The sequence below is a fragment of the Papilio machaon genome, chromosome 11 (genome assembly GCF_912999745.1).
Source record: "Papilio machaon chromosome 11, ilPapMach1.1, whole genome shotgun sequence".
Taxonomy (NCBI): domain Eukaryota; kingdom Metazoa; phylum Arthropoda; class Insecta; order Lepidoptera; family Papilionidae; genus Papilio; species Papilio machaon.
Window position 1 is genome coordinate 6,205,091 of NC_059996.1, and position 23,054 is coordinate 6,228,144.

Here is a 23,054-nt window from a genome sequence, read left to right on the forward strand (position 1 = left end):
AGTAAGAAACATGTACTGATTTGAAAGTGATGATTAGAAACTAACACTATTTACTTAAAAAAATAATACAAAATTATTATATTTTACCTTTACTTTAAAAAATATTAAAGAATTTTCATCAATGATATCGTTTTCTGCATCTGTAGCTTCGTCATGCATTGCATGATAAATTTAAAATCAATAATTTTCCATCAATTATGACCACAGTAGGTATATCAAGAGTGAGTTTTTTTTTTAATTTAAAAATAATTACTTCGCTTGTTTATAAATATTACGAGTAACCAACAAAACAAGACATTTTGACTTTTTTTTTTGGTTTTGTATATATCATATTTAAATTGTGTAAACATTCATTTATTTTGTGTAATAGCATTCAACACATCAAATGTCAATACGCTATTATTGAATAAATAATGCTATACATAAATTGGCTTTTGTTAAGTATCACATATGTATTAGCGACCAGTCCCGGCTTCGCCTAGGTGGGCAAAGTATATACATCTGAACTCTTTTCTGTCATATCCGTCCCGGTGACGTCCCGTCTCGTTAAAACCTTATAAACACGCGCGGTTAGCCTGTGAGATGATTTTTTGGTAGTGCTTATTGTTAGTGTACGTGAAATCTTCTAAAATATTCGCAGAAACGTATAATGGAAAAGAAAATTTTAATCTACATAATTTTTTTCTGATAACAAACACAAACGAAGAAATAATTGGTTATTGTGATAAAACCGTAAAAGATAGCGATATGCTGATTTTTTTGCAAAAAATTTTAAGATCTACGATTCCACATACAAAATAGTAGGTATACTAGGATGATACAAATTACCCCAGTAATTTTAAAGACTTCTTCAAATTTCTGTGTGAAAATCACGAGCTTTCTCTTCGGTCCTCTGATAAATCTTTCACTATCCGCGCCTATTCATCACTCGTCCTTTTTGGATAAATCCTTCTCTGTGACAGCTATTAGACTATGGAACGATCTTTCACCTAACATTAAAAGAGCCTCCTCCAAGAATTTTTCAAGCGCCTGATTCGGCATCATTATGTTATGAGACTCCATTCATAAGTAGCCTCCTCGCTATTATTGCTTATTATTGTACTTATTAATAAAAACAATTTCATAAAAATAGTATTTTATTATTATTTCTTTCTTTATATTGCATTTATAAAAAAAAACAATGATACCAAAGAAAGATCTAATACACAACATTGAAAGAAAAATATAATCGTTTTAAAATTAGTTTTTTTTTTAATTTACTTAGAAAGTTCTTCTAGTGGCATGCGCAGGAAAAACGACTTGAGAACGTTATGGAAACGTTCAACTGCTGCGGTTAAAGTTGGTTCAGATATCTTTGCCACCGCTGGCCACCATCTATTGCTTGTGACGGTGTAGAACGGAGATTCTGAAAGATCAAAATAAAAATTACTATGATAGTCTTAGAGTCAAGAACAGCAGCAGTTGTTGCACGAACAACATGTTTCGCAGGGAAAAAAACCACGACCATCATCTCCTAGCTCCCAGTTTTCCTTCCATTGTACGGTTCGGTACGGGAAATACCGTAACTTCACAAATTACTTATATTAGTTATAGTCTCCAAATTTGGTATAGATATAGAACGCATCGATGGGGGAGGCCTACGTTCAGCATTGACCGAACTCAGGCTGATGAAGGTGATGATGATGATGATAGAACGCATAGGCTACTAACAAGATCTTTCTCAAAAACTCGCTTATTACGTTAAGGCCGCCCTTGCTTACTACCATTATTGTATCATTGTAATATTTATAATATTTTGAGCAAGACATAGTTACAACAACAACAACAATAACAATAACAACGAAATCATGGACAAAAGTTATTGTAATATAAATTTCTGATAATGTTTAAAGTGCCATAAAATTAGCAACAAACCAAACCTTACCTTACTCACTGTCTTGTAAAAAAACTGTCTTTCAGTCTTGCCTTTCTATCCAGTTTAAAAATACTTGATTGGTGTAATTAGCATAGTAGTATCGTACCTTTAGTTATTTCGCCAACGAATAATCTGCCGAGGTCGATGTGAAGCGGTTCCACGGGCTCAAAGAAATAGTTCGAAGCGACTAAGTTCCAATATCGGTTGCCATCAGGCCCGTAGATTGTATCGATCTTTGATATGATTGTTGTTTTGAATCTATCTGAAATAACATAGTTTTATTTTTGAGACAATACGTTCCAGCTCTGACCACTGGTGGCTTGAGTCATGTGATTTTGCAGTCAGTGGTGCCCTTTTATATAATTTTATATTACATATCTGTGTATGTTTTTAAGTGTTGTTCATCATTATATTGCAGTTGTTTTAAAAAAATAACTATCGATAATTGTACCTGATTTAACAACATAATCTCCAGAGTGGTTGACGTCGAAGAAGAACATTTTCCCACTGAATTTGTATTTCCCAGTAGCTTCGAACGGACAGTCATATGTTACCGAAATAGTAGACTGCGCAAAACTTAACCTGTTGATCAAAAGAGTAACATAAACAAAACAACATAGGGTTGATGTAACTTGGGCTCAACATTTATCAGAAAAAGGTCATGGATCAATATATAGCTACCATATACTTGTCGCGCTTAATGATTAGAACGACGGAACAAACAACATAGATGAAATTCTTCGTAGCCTCGCGACTTAATCCTTAGTGATTAATGTGTTAGCAGTCACCGTTTGATGTTATATCTTTATTATTCTTCAACACCAAGTTAAAATATGTTCGATATATTACTTACTGTATATCTTCGATTTTGCAGTTTTTAGCACCAGCTAACTTCATATTCGGGAAGACCAATTTGAAATGTCCTTGATCCATGGTGATATTTCTCAAGTACATTGGTTCTAAGGAATCGACGCCGAGCTCGGGGATGCCATCGCCCAAATAGGAAAGCGCAACGCGCGTGTTCGCTTTGATGAAACACGCAGAATCACCAGGAATACAAGCGAATGGCGCTAAAATAAGAATTTATGATCACATCAATTATTACGAATTAATCAAACTCCTTAAAAACAAAACAAATGAATGGACCCGGGAGAAGAAAATGAATTGAGTGACACATAATTCTTAAAAAAAAATGGCCATGAGGATGGGCCTAAAGTTAGTGATGTGGCATCGGACACTATACGGTTCATTCGGGAAAATATATTTCCGATAACTAAAGCACAGTTTACCAATTTCATTGTTACATTAGAGAAATGACGAAATAACTTTTGACGTAAATGCCACACGACGATACGATCAAATGCAAACCACTCATAGCATAGCACACGTCACATTTTCATAAGAATACAGTTGACGTTAATTCTTTTACTAAAATATGTAGTGTCTTTAGTAAGGTTGTGCTTTAACTACGAAGCACAGACATTATGGGTTCTCACTTAATATATGATTTCAAGTCCTAAGAACGGTGTCGGATACGGAAAAATAATTGGATAATATTTTTTTTCTTTCATCTAAAAACTATAACAAAGAAAATTGTAAATAAACTATGTATTTGAATCTAGTTTTAAAAAATATAACAGACACCGAAAAATGCAAGAATTCAATACTGATATTTTTTTAGATACCATTAAGTGTTGTCTGGTCCTTCAGAATTGAAGAACTTGAGAATAAACAAAACAGAGGTCTGATTAGATGCAAGAATAGTATAGTAAATTTTATACATGGGAAAGTGTACTTTACCTATGGAAGCATATCCTTCAGGCAGGAAACAACCGGCCACCATTAATAGTAAGCTGATCCTGATCATTGTAATTTATTTAATTTCCCAAATAGCACACTGAAAAAATCTTTTAGTCCGGTTGTTATGCGACTGATGGACAACGTAAGGAGTTTTACAATATATAGTCGACGATTTGTTTTTTACATTGTACAGCATATAATACAAAACCAGATATAAAAATAAAACTCAAGAAAAAAAATCCGAACGGCAATGACTAAAATAACTAGAATACTCTAAAGGTCTCTCTCTCATTGCTATGACGTCATGTCATATACCAAGTTGCCTACATTCCTTCAATTCTAGGATGATTAACGAAGAGTTTACTCGAAGGACGTACGGTCGCCGTTAAGATTAAATAGTCTTACCATTGTTCTCTCATGATCGTTGACAAGCGAACACAGTTTTATAAGTTTATTACCAAAACTTCTATGGACCTAGTGGTTCACCCTTTGGCCTTTTTATCTACAACCCTTGCATTTCGTTACAGTAAAGGTTGTCAATGCTACCTAATAAGATAATTCTAAATTCTGGATATCGTTAATAAAAAACCTGAAACCGTTTTCTGGTTTTATCATTTAAAAAGTTGGTTGGATTTAAAGTTCAAAATGCATTTTTTACTGCGGCAATTTATTCAAAACGATTGGTATCTTTGATATTAATAAAGGTACATTATAAAGGTGTATTATGTTACTCTGTAGTTGTATTATTTGTATGCTCTAATTGATGTTCGAAAAAAAAAAACAATTATTCAGCTTTCAATTGCTAAGAAGTCAGACTTGGATCTGTAAACAATGTGGCCTGGGCCTGTAAAAATATGAGTTTTTGTGTGTGATTGTCAAAGTTGAAAAACGCAATTTGAATCGCACTTTAATTTTACGAACGACGTATAGTGCGCCAGTCTAACCGGCCCATTCATGCGATATCGAATGTAGCCTTGTCAGTTTCGATTTAATTGCCGCAATAAAATATGTATTTTGGACTGTAAATTCAATAGCTTTTGTAGACAACTAGACATTGTCCTAATCGTAGTAGATGACATTGATAATCTAAATAATTTGCATTAAGTGCATTTAAGATGTTGCATATCTATCGTCTTTCAATATACTTTGTAAAATCAGAAGAAATACCGCTTCTATTTTCAGTGATGTTTGTTGTCTAGAAAATTTAAGTTTTATTTGAATACCTTTAAACATTATCATCTTTAAAATATTAAAATATTTTTTGTAACTGTTTTTCATCTTCCCGTTATAACTTTGTTGCGCGTACTCGAATCATCGCCTTGTGATGATTTGCTCATCAGTTCGTGTTATATTCGTTACGAGTATCATCACCCACTATTTAGAGAAGTTTAATGTAGTTCATCCTCTTTGGTAACCAGGGAACTTGGATATACTGGCCACTAAGAATGTTGTGCAATTAATGTGGTAAAAGAGTTCCTTAAAAAAAATGAATTTCATTTAATTTCCCGCGCGATTTACTCGTTATGTAATACTATTAATAATAGTCCTAATGCAATTTAACTGTTGTAAATTATTTTTTTTTAGTTATTGAAACATATATACACAGTCAGGTCATAAGTATTGTCACACAGTAAAAGCTTTTCTTGTAGAATGCTGGCCACAAAAAAGTTTAATGAATTCGAATTTCGAATTGTTCATGAAAATAAAACTGTATACTTTTTAGAGTTTTACTCATTTTTAAATATGGAGTGGACGCTTAAAGAAGACCGTGTTGCAGTTATTGCGTTGCATCGTTGCGGTTACGCGCCAATTCAAATTTTTGACATAGGTACTGAAAAACTTGAATATAACCAAAAGATTCGTTTATCGTACCATCAAACGATACAATGAAGACTCTAGTGTAGATGACAGGTCAAGAAGTGGTCGCCCTCGGTCTGTTAGGACTCCAGCAGTGATAAAAGCTGTGAAGGCGCGAATTAAAGAAATCCCAAACGTAAGCAGAAACTGTTGGCCCTTCAGATGGGGTTAAGCAGAACCACGGTGAAAAGGGTGTTAAATGAAGACTTAGGGCTTCGTGCATATCGAAGAAAAACAGGACATCGTTTGAATGCTCGTCTAATAGACCTGAGACTGAAGAGATGCTGCGCTTTGTTGAAGCGGTACGCGGGAAAAAAATATCGGGAAATTCTTTTTTCGGATGAAAATTTTTTTAGGCCAGTATTCAAAATCACGGAGGTCATTTTGAATAAACTTTAGTGTCATAAGAATCTATGTTTTGTTAAGTTCATTTTGGTATATAAATGGTCACATAATGAATAAACTTGTTTCAATTATTTTATATTAAACATGTGACAGAATTTATGACCTGACTAGGTATAATGGCCGGGGTGGCTCGCTAACAGAGTTATTATTGATTGAGGTCACTTGTAGGAGGTAGTGGGTAATATCGGATTCAAGGAATACACTGCTTATCACTTCTCAACCGGTTATAATTGATTCACAGGCTCATGTACAACAAACAATGCTTTAGCTACGATCCCTATTTCCAGAATGCCCAATGTCAGAAGCGCATCGTACAAGAAGTCCAAAAAAAAAAAGTCTCTTCGAACGCAGCTCGTGTTCTAATTTCAATTTATTAAAGTTGATTTCTTCTTCTGATTGCGACATATATATTTTATTGCTGTTGAGCCGTTTGTATGTTAATTATAATATGAAAAACTACTTTCTTCTTCACTAACATTGTCTATAGCCTGTAAGTATCTGTAGCCTGTGTAGTACTCGTACTTGTGTCGTAGCGTGCTTCTCGTAGCATAATTCGATTTGTTATTTCAGTACATTATAACCATTCCTAATTCCATTCAAATGCTAAAAATTAAACAAAAAATTCAAATAAATAAACTCCGTTTTGTAATGTTAGAGCGAGTGTTGATTAATTGAGAACTATGCGAGTGTTTGAAGTAAATTGCGGTTATCGAAATACATCGTAATCTATATACGTTATGAAAGAGTAAACTGATTGACTGACTGACTGATATATCAACGTATAGATGAAATAACTAGGCCTAGAGACTTGAAATTATGCACATAGATTTCTATTACTAAGTATAAAGAAAGGAATTCACTAAATTCATTCCGTAAAGGTCTAAAATGGGTGTTGAAAGTTTGTATGGAGCAAAGTTATTCCTTTTGCAGAATTTGTTGAAAATTGACATACTTTGATGATTTGCAGCGCAAATATTTAACTAAGTTTTACAGTATATAAGTCTAACAAATAAACCTATACGTTCCTTCATAGATGTATCACAACATATTTTTTTACTTATATTTTCTTCTTGTTTCATTCGATAGACATTAGATATGTAAAATTTAAGTGTTCAGATTTCTATATAAAAGGCAAGGACAATTGTCATTCAAAAATATCTTGTAGCGGCGCAAAGGTGCGGTCGTTGCTATATTGAAAGATACTCTCCAGTAAGCCTACTATCTGGATTTTGAAAACCATAAAAATACATATCCATTAATAACTACCTTTATTATAAAAGGGTATAAAATTTAAAACAGCAAAATCAATTACAGCAAATCCGACACAGAACCGAAACTAAAGCATTCTAGGTCGGCAATGGATTGGGCTCGTGGATCGTAGATCGGTCTTGGCAATATCTGACTGGAGAGTTGTTCAAGTGGTACGTGCTGGAAGAATGCCTCTAGGTAACCGTGAAGACCTCCCACGGCTGCACTAACCACTGGTTCCGCGATCTTAGCAACTGACGGCCACCAATCGCCGGTCGCCGGACTAAAGTATGGTGATTCTGAAAGTAATTAAAACAAAAGAGGTTGTCAGTTATTCAATAAATCCTGATAGTTTTACACTAAACTAAATAAAAGTAAATTTGCCACAAAGAGGTAGTTAATTGGCGAGATTTAAAGCCACATAATACATACAAAGAATATTAAATAAAGATGTAAAATACATCTCCGTAAAAAGGCTGATGTTGTTGATGCAAAAAGGGTGGATAGAGATCAAACAAATAATTCTTGCCTGACATTGACTTGATTGATTCTAATTCCTGTGATTATAGAAAAATCATATAAAAAGGCATAGTGCAAGCAAACAAATTATAATAAAAACGAAAGTTTAGCCATTTCGGAGTTACCGACTGACAAATCCATCCATCCGACTAAACTTTCACAATTGTAATATTAGTAAGATAGTATTTACCTTTGCTTACTTCGCTTGTGAAGAGGTTTTCAAGTTGTATGCGAAGAGTTTCTTGAGGCTCGTACACGTATTCCAAGACATTCAGTTTCCAGTAACGTTTGCCATTGGCGCCGTGAATCGTATCGATTTGGAAAGTAATGGTTGTTCTTATGTTGTCTAAGAAACAAAAATGTCAAGATAAGAACATATGAAAGTTACAAAAATATGATAAATTGTGATCAACAAGTGAGTACTTTGCGATTGCAATTTAATGTATGTAATTGGAGTATTTTGTTATTATTGTGACACAAAATTACCTGATTTAATGACATAATTTCCTTCGTGGCTGGTTTCGTAGAAGTATATATTTCCATTGAACTTGTATTTCCCTGTAATTTTCACTGGACATCCAAAAGTTGCCGACATTGTAGATTGTGCAAAATTCAATCTGTAAAGAAATATTCAGATATTTTTGTTGAATGAAATTTGTGAATTGACGGCGATTAAATTAAATGAATTGAAATAAAGAAAATATTTTATAAACAATTTATCATTTTCAACCTAAGTAATTTTATAGACGATAATTCACTAATTAAATTGATGGTATTTTTAATAATAAAACTTTTATCTCTTCCAGAATTTTTTTTTTTTATAAGAGAAGGGGTCAAACGAGCAGCGGGAACACCAAGGTGTTCATCGACGCCCATGGACATCTGCAATACCAGAGGAATCGCAGATGCGTTGCCGGCCTTTGAGAAGGTGATACGCTCGCTTCTTGAAGGACCCTAAGTCGTAGCGGTTTGGAAATACCGCCGAGGACAAACCATTCCACAACGCGGCGGTACGCGGTAGAAAGCTACGCGAAAATCGCACGGTTGTGGATTGCCAGCCATCGAGGTGGTGTGGATGGAACTTGGCGGTCTGTCGGGTCGTCCGATGACGGAACTCGGCGGCAGGAATTGTTCCAAACAACTCTTCTGAGCACTCCCCGTGGTAAATACGGTAGAAAATGCAGAGGGAACTAACGTCCCTCCGCAACGCCAGAGTGTCGAGCCGAACAGTAACTTACATTTAATTTATATATCATCATCAGGACATATCATCTAGGATTTTGTGTCTAATTTATACAAAGTGAAGTTTAAATAAATACACTTACTTTATGTCTTCAACTTTACAATCTTTAGCACCAACTATTCTCATACGTGGGAATTCCAATTTGAAGAGCCCTTGGCCAAACGTTACGTTCTTAAATAACATGGGTTCTAAAGGTTTGATTCCATACTCGCGTAACCCATATCCGATTTGAGAGAGAGCTTGTAAAGTGTTTGTGGTGATGTAGCATTCAGAGTCACCGGGCGCGCAGCGCTGAGGGGCCAGTACTGAAATGTCATATTACGTTTAATAATGTTATTTAAGTTTTCCTTTCCAATACGTACGTTCCCTGCCAAATCCATGGTTATGCCAATGGTTAGAAATGGAAAAAAGGATAGAAATGAGGAAAACCACCACTTCATACCTCTACATTATATTTAACAATCTAAAATTTTCTTACCCTATGAGTTTAATTGCTTAAAGCTCAACCAAACCTTTCAATCAATTGTTACTCATGACGTCTTTCACGTAAACCATCCATCTTTTTAGCCGACTACAAAAAGAAGGAGGTTATCAATTCGACTGTATTTTTTAATGTGTGTTATCGCGAAGCTCCGCTCCTGGTGCTCTGATTTTGATAAAAAATATTTTAATCTAAAAGTAGTGCTTGCAGATGGGTCCCATTTTTTATATACTTTATTGATACCGACTGCGAAATAACAATAATTATAAAACATGTTACAAGTTAAAATATGACATGTTACAAGAAAGAAGAGAACTTTCTTACTTTGGAAGGTTTTCATGATATTATTTTGTTACTTTTTAGTGCATTTTTTAATCCATACCGATGAATACATTTAAACAATCCCCCATAATTAATTTAACCTCAAGATTAAGAACATTATTAATATTTAATCGTTCAATGATAACACACATAAAAAAATACAGTCGAATTGATAACCTCCTTCTTTTTGAAGTCGGCTAAAAATAAGAATTATGCGAGATTATTGTAACTGAATTATTCATAATACTGAATATAGAATAATTTTATGCGTTTATTTAAATTAAATATGTTTATTTTAGTTGCTTTCAATCTCGAAAATGTTAATTTCTAATCAAGGATGTGCAGAAATAGATGTTATAAACACAAAAAAAATTGTCGTCGTCCTCGCTCTTTGATAACCATTGATTCCATTATGTTTTTGCAGGTGTTTGGCAAAGTAAATGTTCCAAAAATGCACCGCTCACGGTCACGAATGACAGATATTATGCATTCACTTTAAATAAATTCTCATTAGATTTACATGTTACGATATAGATATCTTAAAATAACTATTAAAGCTTGTTGAATTGGAATATAACATCATGAAGATTAAAAACCGTGTTATTTGATAATATATTATGCAATATATTTACAACTTTTTGAATCTAATTTTAATTTTATAAATTATTAAAATGAGTAGTATTACATTGCTGTTTTATTTTAATTTTTTACGCTTAACAATTTAAATAAAAGAGCAATGTAATCAAAATCACAAGCTCTGCGAAAAAAAAATACTGCGACAAAAGGTTCTGTGTATAGAAATGGATCAATTTTTTTATTTTTTAATGCCATTGCCAATACATTTTCTATCAATTTCGACTGTAATCAATAATTTCTACATGTTTTATTATGAAAGCTTATTAAATGTTATGAAAAAAATATTAACCGTTGGTTTCTGAGACCAAATCTTCGATTTAAATATATTGTTTTCTCTGTTTTGTCAAAGGTAATGACAGAGATGACGATATGTTTTATATAGAGATTTTGGTCTCGGAAACCAACGGTAAATAGTTTAAAATGAAACGCGACGTCGAGAATTTTTGGTGAAGTGGCTTAGAACTTCGTAGTTAAATAGGACACGAAGTTTTTATCGCGATAACGCAACACGAATCTTCTCGCGATAGTGTGACCGTAGCATTAGAACTTTATCAAACCAACCATTAAAAATATTTTGCATCATGTATATTTTTACATATTTTAGTATATTGTTACAATTCACTTTTATACTCTTAGTGACAAATATAAACTTTATAAAATCACACCTTCTATTCTCTCTTTGGTATCCAAAATGTATAACATTTATAACTATAGAGTAATAACAATATACGATTAGTATAATATTTTTCTTTAGGCTATGCCTATATATTATCATTTATTTCTGTGTAACGGTTATGGGGCGGGGTATTGAAAACAAAATTGATTGAGTTGGAACGGGCACAGAGAGCAGTACAGAAGGTACTAATGCGTCTTCCGTACCGATAGTCCACCACTACACTGTATGAGGAGACTGGAGTGCTCTCTGTTAGGAAGCTCTTCGTACTCCAATCCCTTGTAAAGTATCATCGGACCACGGCCACACTGTTAGTACAGTCCTCTAAAAGAAAACTTCGCTGCCCTATTCCCCTTACCAAAACCAGCTTTGCGCAAAGGCACTACAACTTTCTTGCACCCTGGATCTACAACCGAATTTTAGTGCAGAGTGATACCAACCTAGGAGCTTTAAGTAATTTTTAAATTTAAAAAATATATAACACAATGGCTAATGGCATTTGACTACGACTGTACTGAAAATCTTTTAAAAATAACTCAATAAAAAAATATAAGACATTCCAAATTTAAATAAAATTAGCAAAATCTAAAAAAAAGACGAATACATGAGCACACACATGCACTTTCAAAAACACACAAAACGCATACTATTACACACTAATTGTCTATTTAATATATCTAAATACAAAGTATCTTTCAATATATATAATATAGCAACTAACGCTTAATTAAGTAATATGTAAATAAGAGAAGGCGCTGCCTCCCGAAACACAGTTTTAACTAGTTCGGGAGACAGAGCCCCACTAATTTTGTGTAAAATGGTTTTTAGTGAAATAAAGAATATTTTTTTTAATGCAATAAAAGTAAAATGTCGTACCCAAATCAGCGCTTCCTTCCCGCATCAAAATTCCAACTAACAAGAATGAGTAAAATCTAAACATTTTAAAAGATATCAAATCGTTAAAGATCGTTAAAGAAATGTTACGTGAAGTACGATCCTTGTTCGACTGACAAACGTTCTATGAAGATTTCTATTATATAGTCGGTAATTTTCATTATTACAGCGATTGATTAGACAAAACCAGATTTGAATGTTAGTCATTCTAATTGATGAAACCAGTATTTGACCGTGATATCTAGAAAATATGGATAACCTGTAAAGTCCTCGTATAGACCAGTACAGTCACAAGGATTTACTTCCTTGTAGGAAGTGAGATATTTTAATGCTAAAGAAATTAGAAATCCTCTAATTTCAAAATTATTCGATCAAGATTTTCATCTTAAACATCGATGAAATCATCAAACAAAGCCGTGTATTATTAAATATTTTACAAAAACATAATGAACAAGAAATTATCAATGAAAAAGAATTAAAACAAAAACTGTTTTTTTGAATTATTTTATTAAAAACCTAAAAATAGAACCATACCAAAATATCAATTTATTGAGAAGAAAATCACCAATTTTAAAGTAAAAGTTTGATAGTGGATCGAGAATAAGAGGTCCCTCTAAATTTCTACTAGTTATATAGGTAGTTATTCTTGTAAGAAAACTTTAACTTTTCGTCCGAATAACGAAAGGTTTCGTGTTCATGATTACGAGTGATTTGCTTTAGCCCAAACGTCTTTATTTTTTTGGAACATGGTCATTATGGAAATATTTACTTGTATGTTTTGTCCTACATTATAATATGTCATTCCTTAACATTATATTTAAAAGTGGTAGAGTCGCAATAGTATCTTTTAAACGAATGGGCCGGCTCGCAAGGTGCAACACCACGACCACACAGAAAACGGGCGTGAAGTGGAAGTAATTCCGCCTTGGATGAGCTTCAGTGCCGAGGCCTAATGTTATTCCTATGTCCTTTCTCACCTTTTTCTTATAAGAAGGGATAAGAAGAGGAGGTGGATTAAGCATAGGACGGACGCATAGGAAGGGGGACAAACATCCTATATCTGTGCGGCCCATGCAATATCGATCAAAGGTAGGCAGCGCATCTGCAAATGCAGATGAAATGTCTATACTCGACGGCCACTTTGCTATTTTCGTTTGTCGCTTGCTCGTTTGCCACCTTTTGCTACAAAAAACACCATTTTCCCTTTTTTGCCATTAGTGACCCAAAGTGGGTATTCGCTCCGACAAAAGAATGGATTAAGGATTGATATCGATTATTAGCGTCAGCCTTGAGATATTAAGCTTTCGTGCTAACTCGGGATCAGAATGCCTTTATCCTTCCGGTGACCTTTATCAACGTATAAGGCATCTAGAGGAATACAGGACTAGGATCTCGAAGAAACACTAACTAGTTAGTTACAAAACTATTTAATACTCAATATAATATTTAAATTCAATTGTGTGGGTGTACGGAATATAGTATATTAACCCAACTTACCTCTACCCAAAGTTGCATAATTTCTGTGTTAGATATCTTTTAAGTAGATGCAATAATAATTACCTTATTCCTAATTACCTTTTATTAATTTACAAATAAAAAATAATTTTATAGTTTTACCAGTTGTCGTCCTCGACTTCGTTCGCGAGGAAATAAAAAAAAACTTATTATCCTATGTGTTCTTCCAGACTATGTTCTACATCTATGTCTAATTTCAGCTAGATCCGTTTGGCCGTTCTGGAGATACCTTTTGACAAACATTAAACCTTCTCATTTATAAGAAGTAAGCATATTAGTAAGAAATCAGATTACTTGCTTGAATCTACAAGTCTTCGTTTCGGATTTATCATGTTAACGTTTAGCGATATTTGTAAAATAAATCAATATTTCCGCGTTATTTTTAAATAAATAAATTTAATAACAAAAAAAACAACATAAATTCATTTATAAAAACAACAACAAATATTAAAGTTTCACTGCCCTTTGAATTAATTTTATCAATATTTTTAAAAGGCCAGTTTGTTCGCCTTCCCAAAAAACAATAAAAATAAAATTATGGTTTGTATTTTTCGTTTAATTTAACGAATTAATACTTCACGAGGCATTTAATGTGTCGTGAAGCATTAAAAAATATACAAAGAGTAAGTTAATTAAAAATAAATGTTGCTGGTTTCTTATCATGCCAACCTTATAGCCTGATAAGTTTTCAGTAAGTTACAGAAGTTAAAATATGATTTTTAGTGTATACGTGTTGTAAGGCTAGGTCGAGAAGAAAGAAAGTAACAGCTTCTAATACATTAAAAAGAAGTTGGAAGGTGAAGGGAAATATAAATAGGCCTGCTACACATCATTCTTCAGTCGAAAAGCAGGCAACAACTATTATAAGCCTGTCTTCCGTCAGCTCTTGATATTTCACCGGAACGTGAACCATCAATTGATGCCCAACATTACTTTGTCTTTGCGTCAGTCGGGTGGGATACATTGGTTATTTAATTTATTTTTATAATATATCTTTATAACTTGTTGTGCTTCTTGTTATGTGTAAAGTGGTTATGTGGAATTCATCGCACTAGTAGGTTATTTTTGAATGTATTAGGTAAAATAATCGCTACCAAAAACATGATGTATGGATGTTTCCTAAAATGTTTTTTTTTTGCATGTGTTTTTAAGACCAAGCAATTTGTTTTTTTCGTTTATTGTCTCGCATCTTGGTTCAGATGTGTGAGGTATTTTATTTTCATCTTTTATTATGTGATTTCTTTGTCCCTAGATATGGTTTTGACATTATTTATTCATTAAATCTTCGAGGAAAACTCGTAATTTTACATACTCAAAAAGCTGTATTAGCTGCAGATAGATAATTTTAGAACGTTTTTGTATGATATTCAAGTAGAGTAATGAAAAAACATAAATATTATGTGTGGGCCAAAGCTGAGTTTATTTTTAGAAAGCAAGAAAGTTTCAACAAGTCAACTGAAATTACTAATTTGAATTATATTTAACACAACTGGGACATTTTGTCTCAGATGAATGAAAAATATACTTTGATCATCTGAACAGTGTTTTATATGTGCATTGTCGTAATTTAAAAAAAACATTTATTCAATTCATTGGCTGTAATTTTATTTTCATAATTACTCATCTTAATAAAACATTTAAAAATGTTAAGACATGGAAGAACAATTACTTATTTAAGAAAAAAAAAAATCTTCACAGGTATTCAAGAATTTGTGGACATTAAATTTATAGTTGGTGATTAATTATTTGGCCAGATGTGCGAGAGGTACGCGAAGGAAGAATGTTTTGAGAACGTCGTGGAAGCGGTTGATGGCGGTGCTGACGGCCGGCTCGGCGACCTGTGATACCAGCGGCCACCAGTTGTTGCTAACCACGTTGTGTAAGGGCGAAGCTGAAAGAAAGAAAGAAAGTCATATGCTGAGTTACTATCAAATATGTAGTTAACTTAATTCTAATAAACATAGATAAGAGATAGAAGAATTTCAAGAATGTTATGTAAAAAAGGCGTGACAACGGATGAAAGGCTTGGAAGAAGGAAACCAGCTGTGTCAACCTCATTCAAATTGTTCGGCAAGAGTATGATGATTTAATCTATTTCACAAAACTCTTAAAGGCAAAAGAAAAGGTTATTAGTCTTTTCGATCGGAAGAATAATATAGGTATAATGCGAGGTTACTACGCTATCACTTATTACATTTTGGGTATGACAAATTTTTGATACTAAACGAGTAAAATAAGAAACAAATGCAAGCAACACTGCCATTACTACTCGTGCTATAAATAAAAGAAATTTTATAAGCTATTTACCTCTAGTCACTTCTCCCACGAACAGTCTTCCCAGACCAATGTGAAGGTTTTCAATAGGCTCGTAGGAATAACCTAAAAGTGACAATTTCCAATATGTGTTGCCATCAGCGCCATAAACATTATCGATTCTCGAATTAACTGTAGTCCTGATGGAATCTGAAAACATGTTCAAAATCAAATAAATTAAGTCTATTTTATATTTATTTTTAGTCCCTTTAAATTTGATTTTATCAATGTGGCAATTTTTTTTATTAAGCATTTTCATCAGTACCTGATTTAACAATGTAATTTCCCACGTGATTGACATCAAAGAAACAAATACTTCCAGACATTTTAAATGACCCTGTAGCTTCTAGTGGACATTCTATAGTTACTGCCATAGTAGATTTTACAAAATTTAATCTGTATAAAAGAAAACAAGTGTAAATACGAATAATATAAGGCAACTAGGATCGGATTGCTAAAGTCGTTATAACCATTCGATAGTGCTTTTGATTCGATAACTTCATCAATTGGGTTCAGATCTACGTAACTTGAGTTTTATTCCGTTATTCCGGGACTTGGTCGAATAATGATTCCACAAATAAAACGATTTAAGAAATTAAAAAGTAAAACAGTTTTTTTTATTATACCGCAACTGTAGCACCATATATAAAGTTATTTTTACTTTCTATATTTTTCGAAAAAATAGAGTAATAAAATTGATTGGAAAGTACACTTTACACTCAGTACTATAGTGTCTATGTCTATGTGTCTATTTATGGATGATTAGTTTGACAACTTACACCAATGAAGTATAGAATTAATTTTGTATGAGGATTATTCTTGTACTTAATGGACGGTCGTCATAGTGTCAAACTGTAATAAAATTATTCGCACAAATAAGTACTATAATTTAGGTATTTTATTACTTTTTAAATTTATTACAGTTATTTGGCTATGTATCGCACAATTAACTAAAACATTAAATACATTTCTTTTTCGTTTGTCAACACCTCAATTTTTGTTTAATTTCTTTATGTAGTTTTGAAGAACAAAGTAGGAATATGAAGAAACAATTTTATTTATATTGTAATTCAAAAACAATAATCACGAAATCTTCGATTGCAAGTTCTACGAAAACAACTATCGAAAATCGAAAAGATTCATAACCTGCATATTTTCTATAATTGGCGCCAAAAATATTGAATGATTCGTTTGATGGTTAGAAATTCAATTAGAATTAAATTTATAGTTAACGAATCATTAGGTGATGAAATAGTAAGTGAAAACTTCAGCTGTCTGGCATTAGTAGATTACTTATAAGTAATGTTGGACAAAGTTCATAAAAGCCAAGTCAGAAGACATAATTTTAGACGAACAGAAATGTAGCTCAATAAGGCTGAATAGGGACTCTTATAGTTATAAAACACAAAAACGCGCCTGGGGCAAAAGTAATATTTTCAGTTTTTGTGTAACCAGTTTTGACTAATAAGTTATGCTGCCTTAGTTTGTATTTGTGGTTTTGGTCACTTCATCATCATCAGCTCACTTTAAGTCCCCACCGAGGGGCTCGAATCTCGATGCCTATCCAAAATTAGTCACAGTTGACATCTATCAAATTTGGTAAGAATGCCATTCCATAATGGTCGAGTATTAATGACAATCACATCTATTTATTTAGGTTAGTTCTTACTTTATGTCTTCAACATTACACTTCGAAGCACCAGCGATGTTCATTTCTCGAAAGACTAATGTAAAACCATATGCGCCCATCGTTATGTTTCTTAATTGCATTGGTTCTAAAGATTCAATTCCGAGCTCTGGCAAACCATTGCCGATTCTGGATAGAGCGATACGAGTGTTTGTCTTGATGAGGCATTCTGAGTCACCCAGCAGGCATGGCTGAATCAAGGGCACTAGAAGTTAAAAGTTTGATTTTATTATCAATTAAATGACAAGGAAATAATTATAGTATTTTTTTTTATTCTTTCCTTATTTTTTTTAACCAAAATGGTTAAAAAAAATAATACATTTTGGCTGACAGCACTTCGAGTATTTCGTTACGTCACTTTTTTAAAATCTTTCACTATTCTTGTAAATATCAAGGTTCGTAAAACGTAATTTTATAACACGGGGTGTGAGATAGCTAATTAGTACGCAAAAGAATTGTTCCCTTGATAATACTGAAAGATTGTATATCAACAATTACGATGCGATTATTTAACTAACATTTATAAGAAAATTCTATAGACACGAAAACTTCTTAATGCATCACAAAAAACAAACTTAAATGTAGTCCTAAACATAATGAATGTAAATCTTACTTATCTTATTAATATTATAAATGCGAATATTTAGATGGATGGATGGGTGGAAGTTTGTTTGAATATATCTCCAGGATGGCTTCATGGATCTCGCTGAAATTTGGCATATATATATAACATAATTTGGAAGAACTACTAATTATGTTTTTTTTAATTCCGCGCGGACGGATTTGCGGTCAACAGTTAATAAACATCCGAAGCTCAAACAGCTTAATCGTGGTAAGAATGCCTTTTCTTACGAACAGTACATAAACATAACGAGATAATAAGATATTTATTATGTAACGAGAGATATTTTTCAAGAAAATTAGAATATTTGTCTTAATCTTTTTACGAAAGTATTACACACCTTAATCACATAAAATTTGATACATAATTTCTACTATCATATCGACTGACTGCACGTTAAGTGGAACTAGGAATTGTGATGATATTGAAGATGAGAACTATTTCCATTGTCTACAACATTTTTTTCACGTCTGAATTAAGTATATTCTACGATAGAAAATATTTTTGTTACGCTTGTTTTTAGGAGTTTCTCAAAAATAGGTATATCATACCATTAGATGCATAACCTTCAAACACTGCACAGCACACAACTAATAATAGAAGATACATTGTAGCAACACTATTATGGTACTCGTTATTTTCGGTAATGTAAAATGTTAACCGAGTTGTTATTTTGGTGAGACTGATAACTGCTTTGTGAAGTTTCACATTATATAGACGACATTTTTTGTTGTTGTTTCAGTTTACTAAAACCAGATTTGTTTAATTTCAAGGAAATAAAAGGACTTATTTATCGCTACTACGCGAAATAAGTCGAAGGTCTCAGTAAAGTTCGGCGATATTAGATACCTTAATTTTGATAGAAATGTGTTGTGCCAATTTGACATGTCCTTTTCAAAAGTTAAAATGTTACAATATAAATGTGTGGCTTAACAGTGAACGAAAGCGTTCGAAAAGTAAAATATGAAAAAAAAATGTGAAAGTTAGTCACTAAAACTACAAATGACGCTTCAACAGACTACACAAACTGATCAGATTTGTGATTTACAATTTACTTGTTTGTATTATTAAATATTCTAATTAATATCTGACTGATCTATAATTAACGACTATGTGAACGGAGACGTGTAGGCCAGTGTGTCGTGCGATATTAACTCCTGATGCCTGTTTCTACACCTTTGTATAACCAGGGTTACCTATGACGCAAGTAAGTGCGTCTGTAACTGCGTCAATAATTCAGATGAGTTGTTGCTATTCTTTTATTAACAAGTGTAACAGCTTATAACCATTTTTAATTAGTTATAAATGAGTACTGCATCGATTGTGATTCATTTTCACACCCAACCGACCAAATGTAAATTATACCATAACAAAGTTATTCAGCTAGCGTCGACATACACGAAAATTTTCTAGTAGTAAAGCTATTGTTGGCTTCAGAATATCTAGCTGATCGCAATATTTCCTCATAGTAAATACTGCTGTGTGCCCATGCTTCTAACATTAGATTGATGGAAGTTGTCCGTTATAATGTGCCTTAGTTTTCGAATTAAAGTAGAGTTAAAGAGTTAATGGTGTTCCTAAATATATAGTATTCTCCAGCTTAAGTATTGGGTCTTAAGCTTTGATGGGACTTTTGTTCGAAACTTAACTTAATCTTATAATTAGAAAAAAGAAATTAGTTTAGAAATTAGTTTACATTTTTTTTTTCTAAAAAATTAGACTTTCCAGTCAAATTCAAACGTATTTCTTGTTGGTAAACATTATAGTTTGATGTCTTTTACCGTGGGTTTCAGAGTTCAAAATCTCTGTTTAAAACATTTTTTAGATATGTGAAATCTATAAAATATTTATTTTATTAATCTGTAGTACCAAGTGTAGGCATAAATTGACAATAATAGTAACAGCGTTCACTTCGCAGGGTTGCTCTTCAATGTCAACAAGAGTCTATACTTAGAATTTAAAGCTATTTATAAAGACGTTCAAAATTAAATTTAAACTATTTTTGGAAAATTAATAAAATGAGTGACACATTTTATCAGCCATAATAAATTGAAGTAACATAATAATTTAATCAATAATAATGTTATAAAATAATTTATGGATATTAATATTAAATCTCATAAATAGTGAAAAGACATTGTAAAATTTATATCAACCATTGTTGTAATTGTCTTGATATTTATATTATGAGATATTAAAATACTTAAACGTAGTAAAAGTCAATAAGGAAAAAATATATTGTTCTAACGTTTTTAAAAAGAAAATAAACTTTTTGATGAAAATAAATATTAGCTGGCCACATGTTATTAAGCAATCATCACCCGTACGGTTCGGTACGAACACCTTAAGGTTTTCACGGTTATCACTTAACGTTGTCACCCGGCATCGCCTAGCCGCAACGGGTCTCTCGTTGTCTGGTCAACGTGAACGTGAACGCTGCAGCAGCCACTATTACGTTCACTCTGTGGAATGTCGCTAATGTAACCATAAGTCCCGATTTTAATAGGATGACCTCTTTATTATCATAGTATAATTAGTTGCTGTATAGCTGGCGTATAGTTTTTGCTAACAAATTGATGTTTTTATCCCATTCAATTAAAGACGTCGTGACGCCGCAACGGTGTGTTTCCACCGAGCCGACCGCAAGGCGGGCCGGTGACAGTTGGGTGCGGAGTTGATAAGTGCGCTGTAACTGGCTTCAAGAATACCTACGAATCGAACAACTTAGATTTCAATCTTCAAAAATCAGTCTAGTCATTTAGAAGGTCTCAATGAAACGAACGTAAAATATGACTCGATTTTTTTTATCACTTTAATGTCACAAAATTTAATAAATCCAGTATGAAATAACTTACATTTAAAATATGCGTTGAAAATATAACATTTACATTTAAGTTTGATATAAATTTATAATTACCTAATTTAGATCGACTGTATGGACATAATATAAAAACGCAATTTCAACGCAAGACCAAGGCAGATTCTTATCTAATTCCTAGTGTTTTATATGTCATTACAATTTATCAAGATAAGCTAAGCAATCTATTAATATATGCATATATTGCGCAATAATTTACATCATTTAAAATACTTTGGATGTATTTATAATTAAGATAAGAATGCAAAGTTTTTGCTTTTATTTTCCTCAACACTGCAAAGCTAAACGTATTCGTTTATTTTTATTTTCTAATATCAAATCGCGTTAATATTTTAATCCTGTTATACCTAAAATTATCGAACGCTACTATAATATCCGTTGTTCTACGTAAGCTGCCAATCCGAAAAGATGGCTCGCACGATTTAAGTAACGTAATAACTAATAACAGCTTAGTTTTATGTGTTAGCGTTTTACATAGTCGCGATAATAAGTAACCCATATTACTAACTAGAGACGTGGCATCGTCCAAGTAAAAGGATTTTTAAATCAACATCAAATCCTCCTCATGACAAACATTTCTTTGGATAAGGATTAATTTAAAAAGAAAAAATTACACCGCAAAAAACGTGCCATATTAATTGCTTTTTTTAAAAGCTAAAAGTGCTTAGAGGAACCCGTAAAAGAGAGAAATCTTTGACTTTTATTGTAATATTGTAAATAGGATTGTTTGGTTGTATGGTTAGAAGATAACTCCAGAATGGTTTCATGGATCTCGTTGAAATGTGGTATAGATGTAGAACATAATGTGGAAGAATACAGACGCTACTAAGTTTTATTTTAGGAGTTGCGTTTTTTTAGTCCACGTAAGTAAATGTTTCATGTTTTTCTGTTTCTGTTCTGTTTATAATAAATATAGTTATATAACCTATGTAACTCTGTGATTTATAAAAATACAAATTTTTCCTCTTTTTAATATTTGTATTGATAACATGTCGAGCTCGCGTAGGACAATATCTTGAACGAGTAGGTACATTAAAAAGTAAAAAAACGAAAGTGAATGCTTGGAAACCTATTTATAGATTTTTAAAAATATACTCGAAATGTTTCATATTCAAAAGTTGAATGTTTATTACAATAGGTTTTCAAGGTCGTTACACTCATACAAAATTATATTGTTATCCCTTTCATTATCTCTGTAAAAATTGAGATGACAACACATTTTTGTGTCGATGTTTTGGAGACATTGCTTTAACCAATTCTGTTTAATAAAATGATCGTAATTTTAAAAATGACGATGATTTTAATTCACATATAAAGCCCGCTACACACTTTCATTTTTGACACTACGTTAACACGAACATGTGTTTGTGGGCAAAACAAGGAATTGTACAATTTAACTGATAGTAAAAATTTTGCCTGCACAATTAGTTTTAACTGCACAATCCCACTGTTTTGTTAAAACTGTAATAAGAACTAAATGTGTGTCGCAGTCTTAATGTATTCAATAATTAAACTGTAGTAATAAAGTTGCGGTGACGCGGTATTTTTTTATATCCAAATAATCTAATCAAATAACTAATATCAACGTTTCATATTCTATTTTCGATTTAATTGAAGTTTATTAAATACAAATCAATTTCTTTTATTCAAAAGATATCTTAATATTTAAAAATCATTTATTGAAAAGAATCTGTGAATAAAAAAAACCTCTGTTTTACACATAATTTTATTCGTATATTAATATGTACGTTGGATACATAAATTATTATTATTAAATTTTAGGTAGAATGTTACAATTTATAGAACAAATTAAAATATAATTAACATAAATATGAATATTTAAAATCCACTGCAAAAGATTTAACACGACCGGAATTCACTTTTCGTATATTATTACTAGTAAATGCTTTATAGTAATTTAATTCAAGTTTCGAAAGGCACTTAGCATATAAATAGATATTGGGTACATCTATTTTTACACTAAGAACCTTTGCAGCATAAAATGTTGTTTATTTTTGTATGTTTACCTTCTCTTAACCTTCTGGTT

General features: G+C 32.3%; 3 protein-coding genes across 3 annotated transcripts; all 3 read right to left on the reverse strand.

The window, feature by feature from the left end:
• Positions 1 to 1,256: 1,256 nt before the first annotated feature.
• Positions 1,257 to 3,782, reverse strand: LOC106711350. Its single transcript, XM_014503654.2, has 5 exons — positions 3,716 to 3,782; positions 2,769 to 2,985; positions 2,367 to 2,497; positions 2,022 to 2,177; positions 1,257 to 1,405 (listed from the first exon to the last, which is right to left on the reverse strand). The coding sequence occupies exons 1-5, from the start codon at positions 3,780 to 3,782 to the stop codon at positions 1,257 to 1,259; spliced, it is 720 nt and encodes a 239-aa protein (XP_014359140.2).
• A 3,454-nt stretch (positions 3,783 to 7,236) lies between these two features.
• Positions 7,237 to 12,093, reverse strand: LOC106711485. The gene is made up of 5 exons (XM_014503806.2): positions 11,975 to 12,093; positions 9,070 to 9,292; positions 8,231 to 8,361; positions 7,935 to 8,090; positions 7,237 to 7,524 (listed from the first exon to the last, which is right to left on the reverse strand). Exons 1-5 carry the CDS (start codon positions 12,036 to 12,038, stop codon positions 7,286 to 7,288), a joined length of 813 nt encoding a protein of 270 aa, XP_014359292.2. The 5' UTR covers positions 12,039 to 12,093; the 3' UTR covers positions 7,237 to 7,285.
• Positions 12,094 to 15,209: 3,116 nt separating this feature from the next.
• Positions 15,210 to 18,800, reverse strand: LOC106711492. The gene is made up of 5 exons (XM_014503811.2): positions 18,681 to 18,800; positions 17,490 to 17,712; positions 16,086 to 16,216; positions 15,815 to 15,970; positions 15,210 to 15,398 (listed from the first exon to the last, which is right to left on the reverse strand). Exons 1-5 carry the CDS (start codon positions 18,736 to 18,738, stop codon positions 15,250 to 15,252), a joined length of 717 nt encoding a protein of 238 aa, XP_014359297.2. The 5' UTR covers positions 18,739 to 18,800; the 3' UTR covers positions 15,210 to 15,249.
• Positions 18,801 to 23,054: the final 4,254 nt, after the last annotated feature.

What these genes read in the sequence shown, in the direction of transcription:
- LOC106711350 (XM_014503654.2), bottom strand. Translation starts at nt 3,782, where the DNA reads ATGATCAGGATCAGCTTACTATTAATGGTGGCCGGTTGTTTCCTGCCT. An exon ending in TGCAAAATCGAAGATATACA is followed by an intron (nt 2,498 to 2,768) that starts GTAAGTAATATA and finishes TTTGATCAACAG; the next exon opens with GTTAAGTTTTGCGCAGTCTA. An exon ending in AGATTATGTTGTTAAATCAG is followed by an intron (nt 2,178 to 2,366) that starts GTACAATTATCG and finishes ATGTTATTTCAG; the next exon opens with ATAGATTCAAAACAACAATC.
- LOC106711485 (XM_014503806.2), bottom strand. Translation starts at nt 12,038, where the DNA reads ATGTTTAGATTTTACTCATTCTTGTTAGTTGGAATTTTGATGCGGGAA. An exon ending in GGAAGGAAGCGCTGATTTGG is followed by an intron (nt 9,293 to 11,974) that starts GTACGACATTTT and finishes ATGACATTTCAG; the next exon opens with TACTGGCCCCTCAGCGCTGC. An exon ending in AAATTATGTCATTAAATCAG is followed by an intron (nt 8,091 to 8,230) that starts GTAATTTTGTGT and finishes TTTGTTTCTTAG; the next exon opens with ACAACATAAGAACAACCATT.
- LOC106711492 (XM_014503811.2), bottom strand. Translation starts at nt 18,738, where the DNA reads ATGTATCTTCTATTATTAGTTGTGTGCTGTGCAGTGTTTGAAGGTTAT. An exon ending in TGTAATGTTGAAGACATAAA is followed by an intron (nt 16,217 to 17,489) that starts GTAAGAACTAAC and finishes TCTTTTATACAG; the next exon opens with ATTAAATTTTGTAAAATCTA. An exon ending in CGTGGGAGAAGTGACTAGAG is followed by an intron (nt 15,399 to 15,814) that starts GTAAATAGCTTA and finishes TCTTTCTTTCAG; the next exon opens with CTTCGCCCTTACACAACGTG.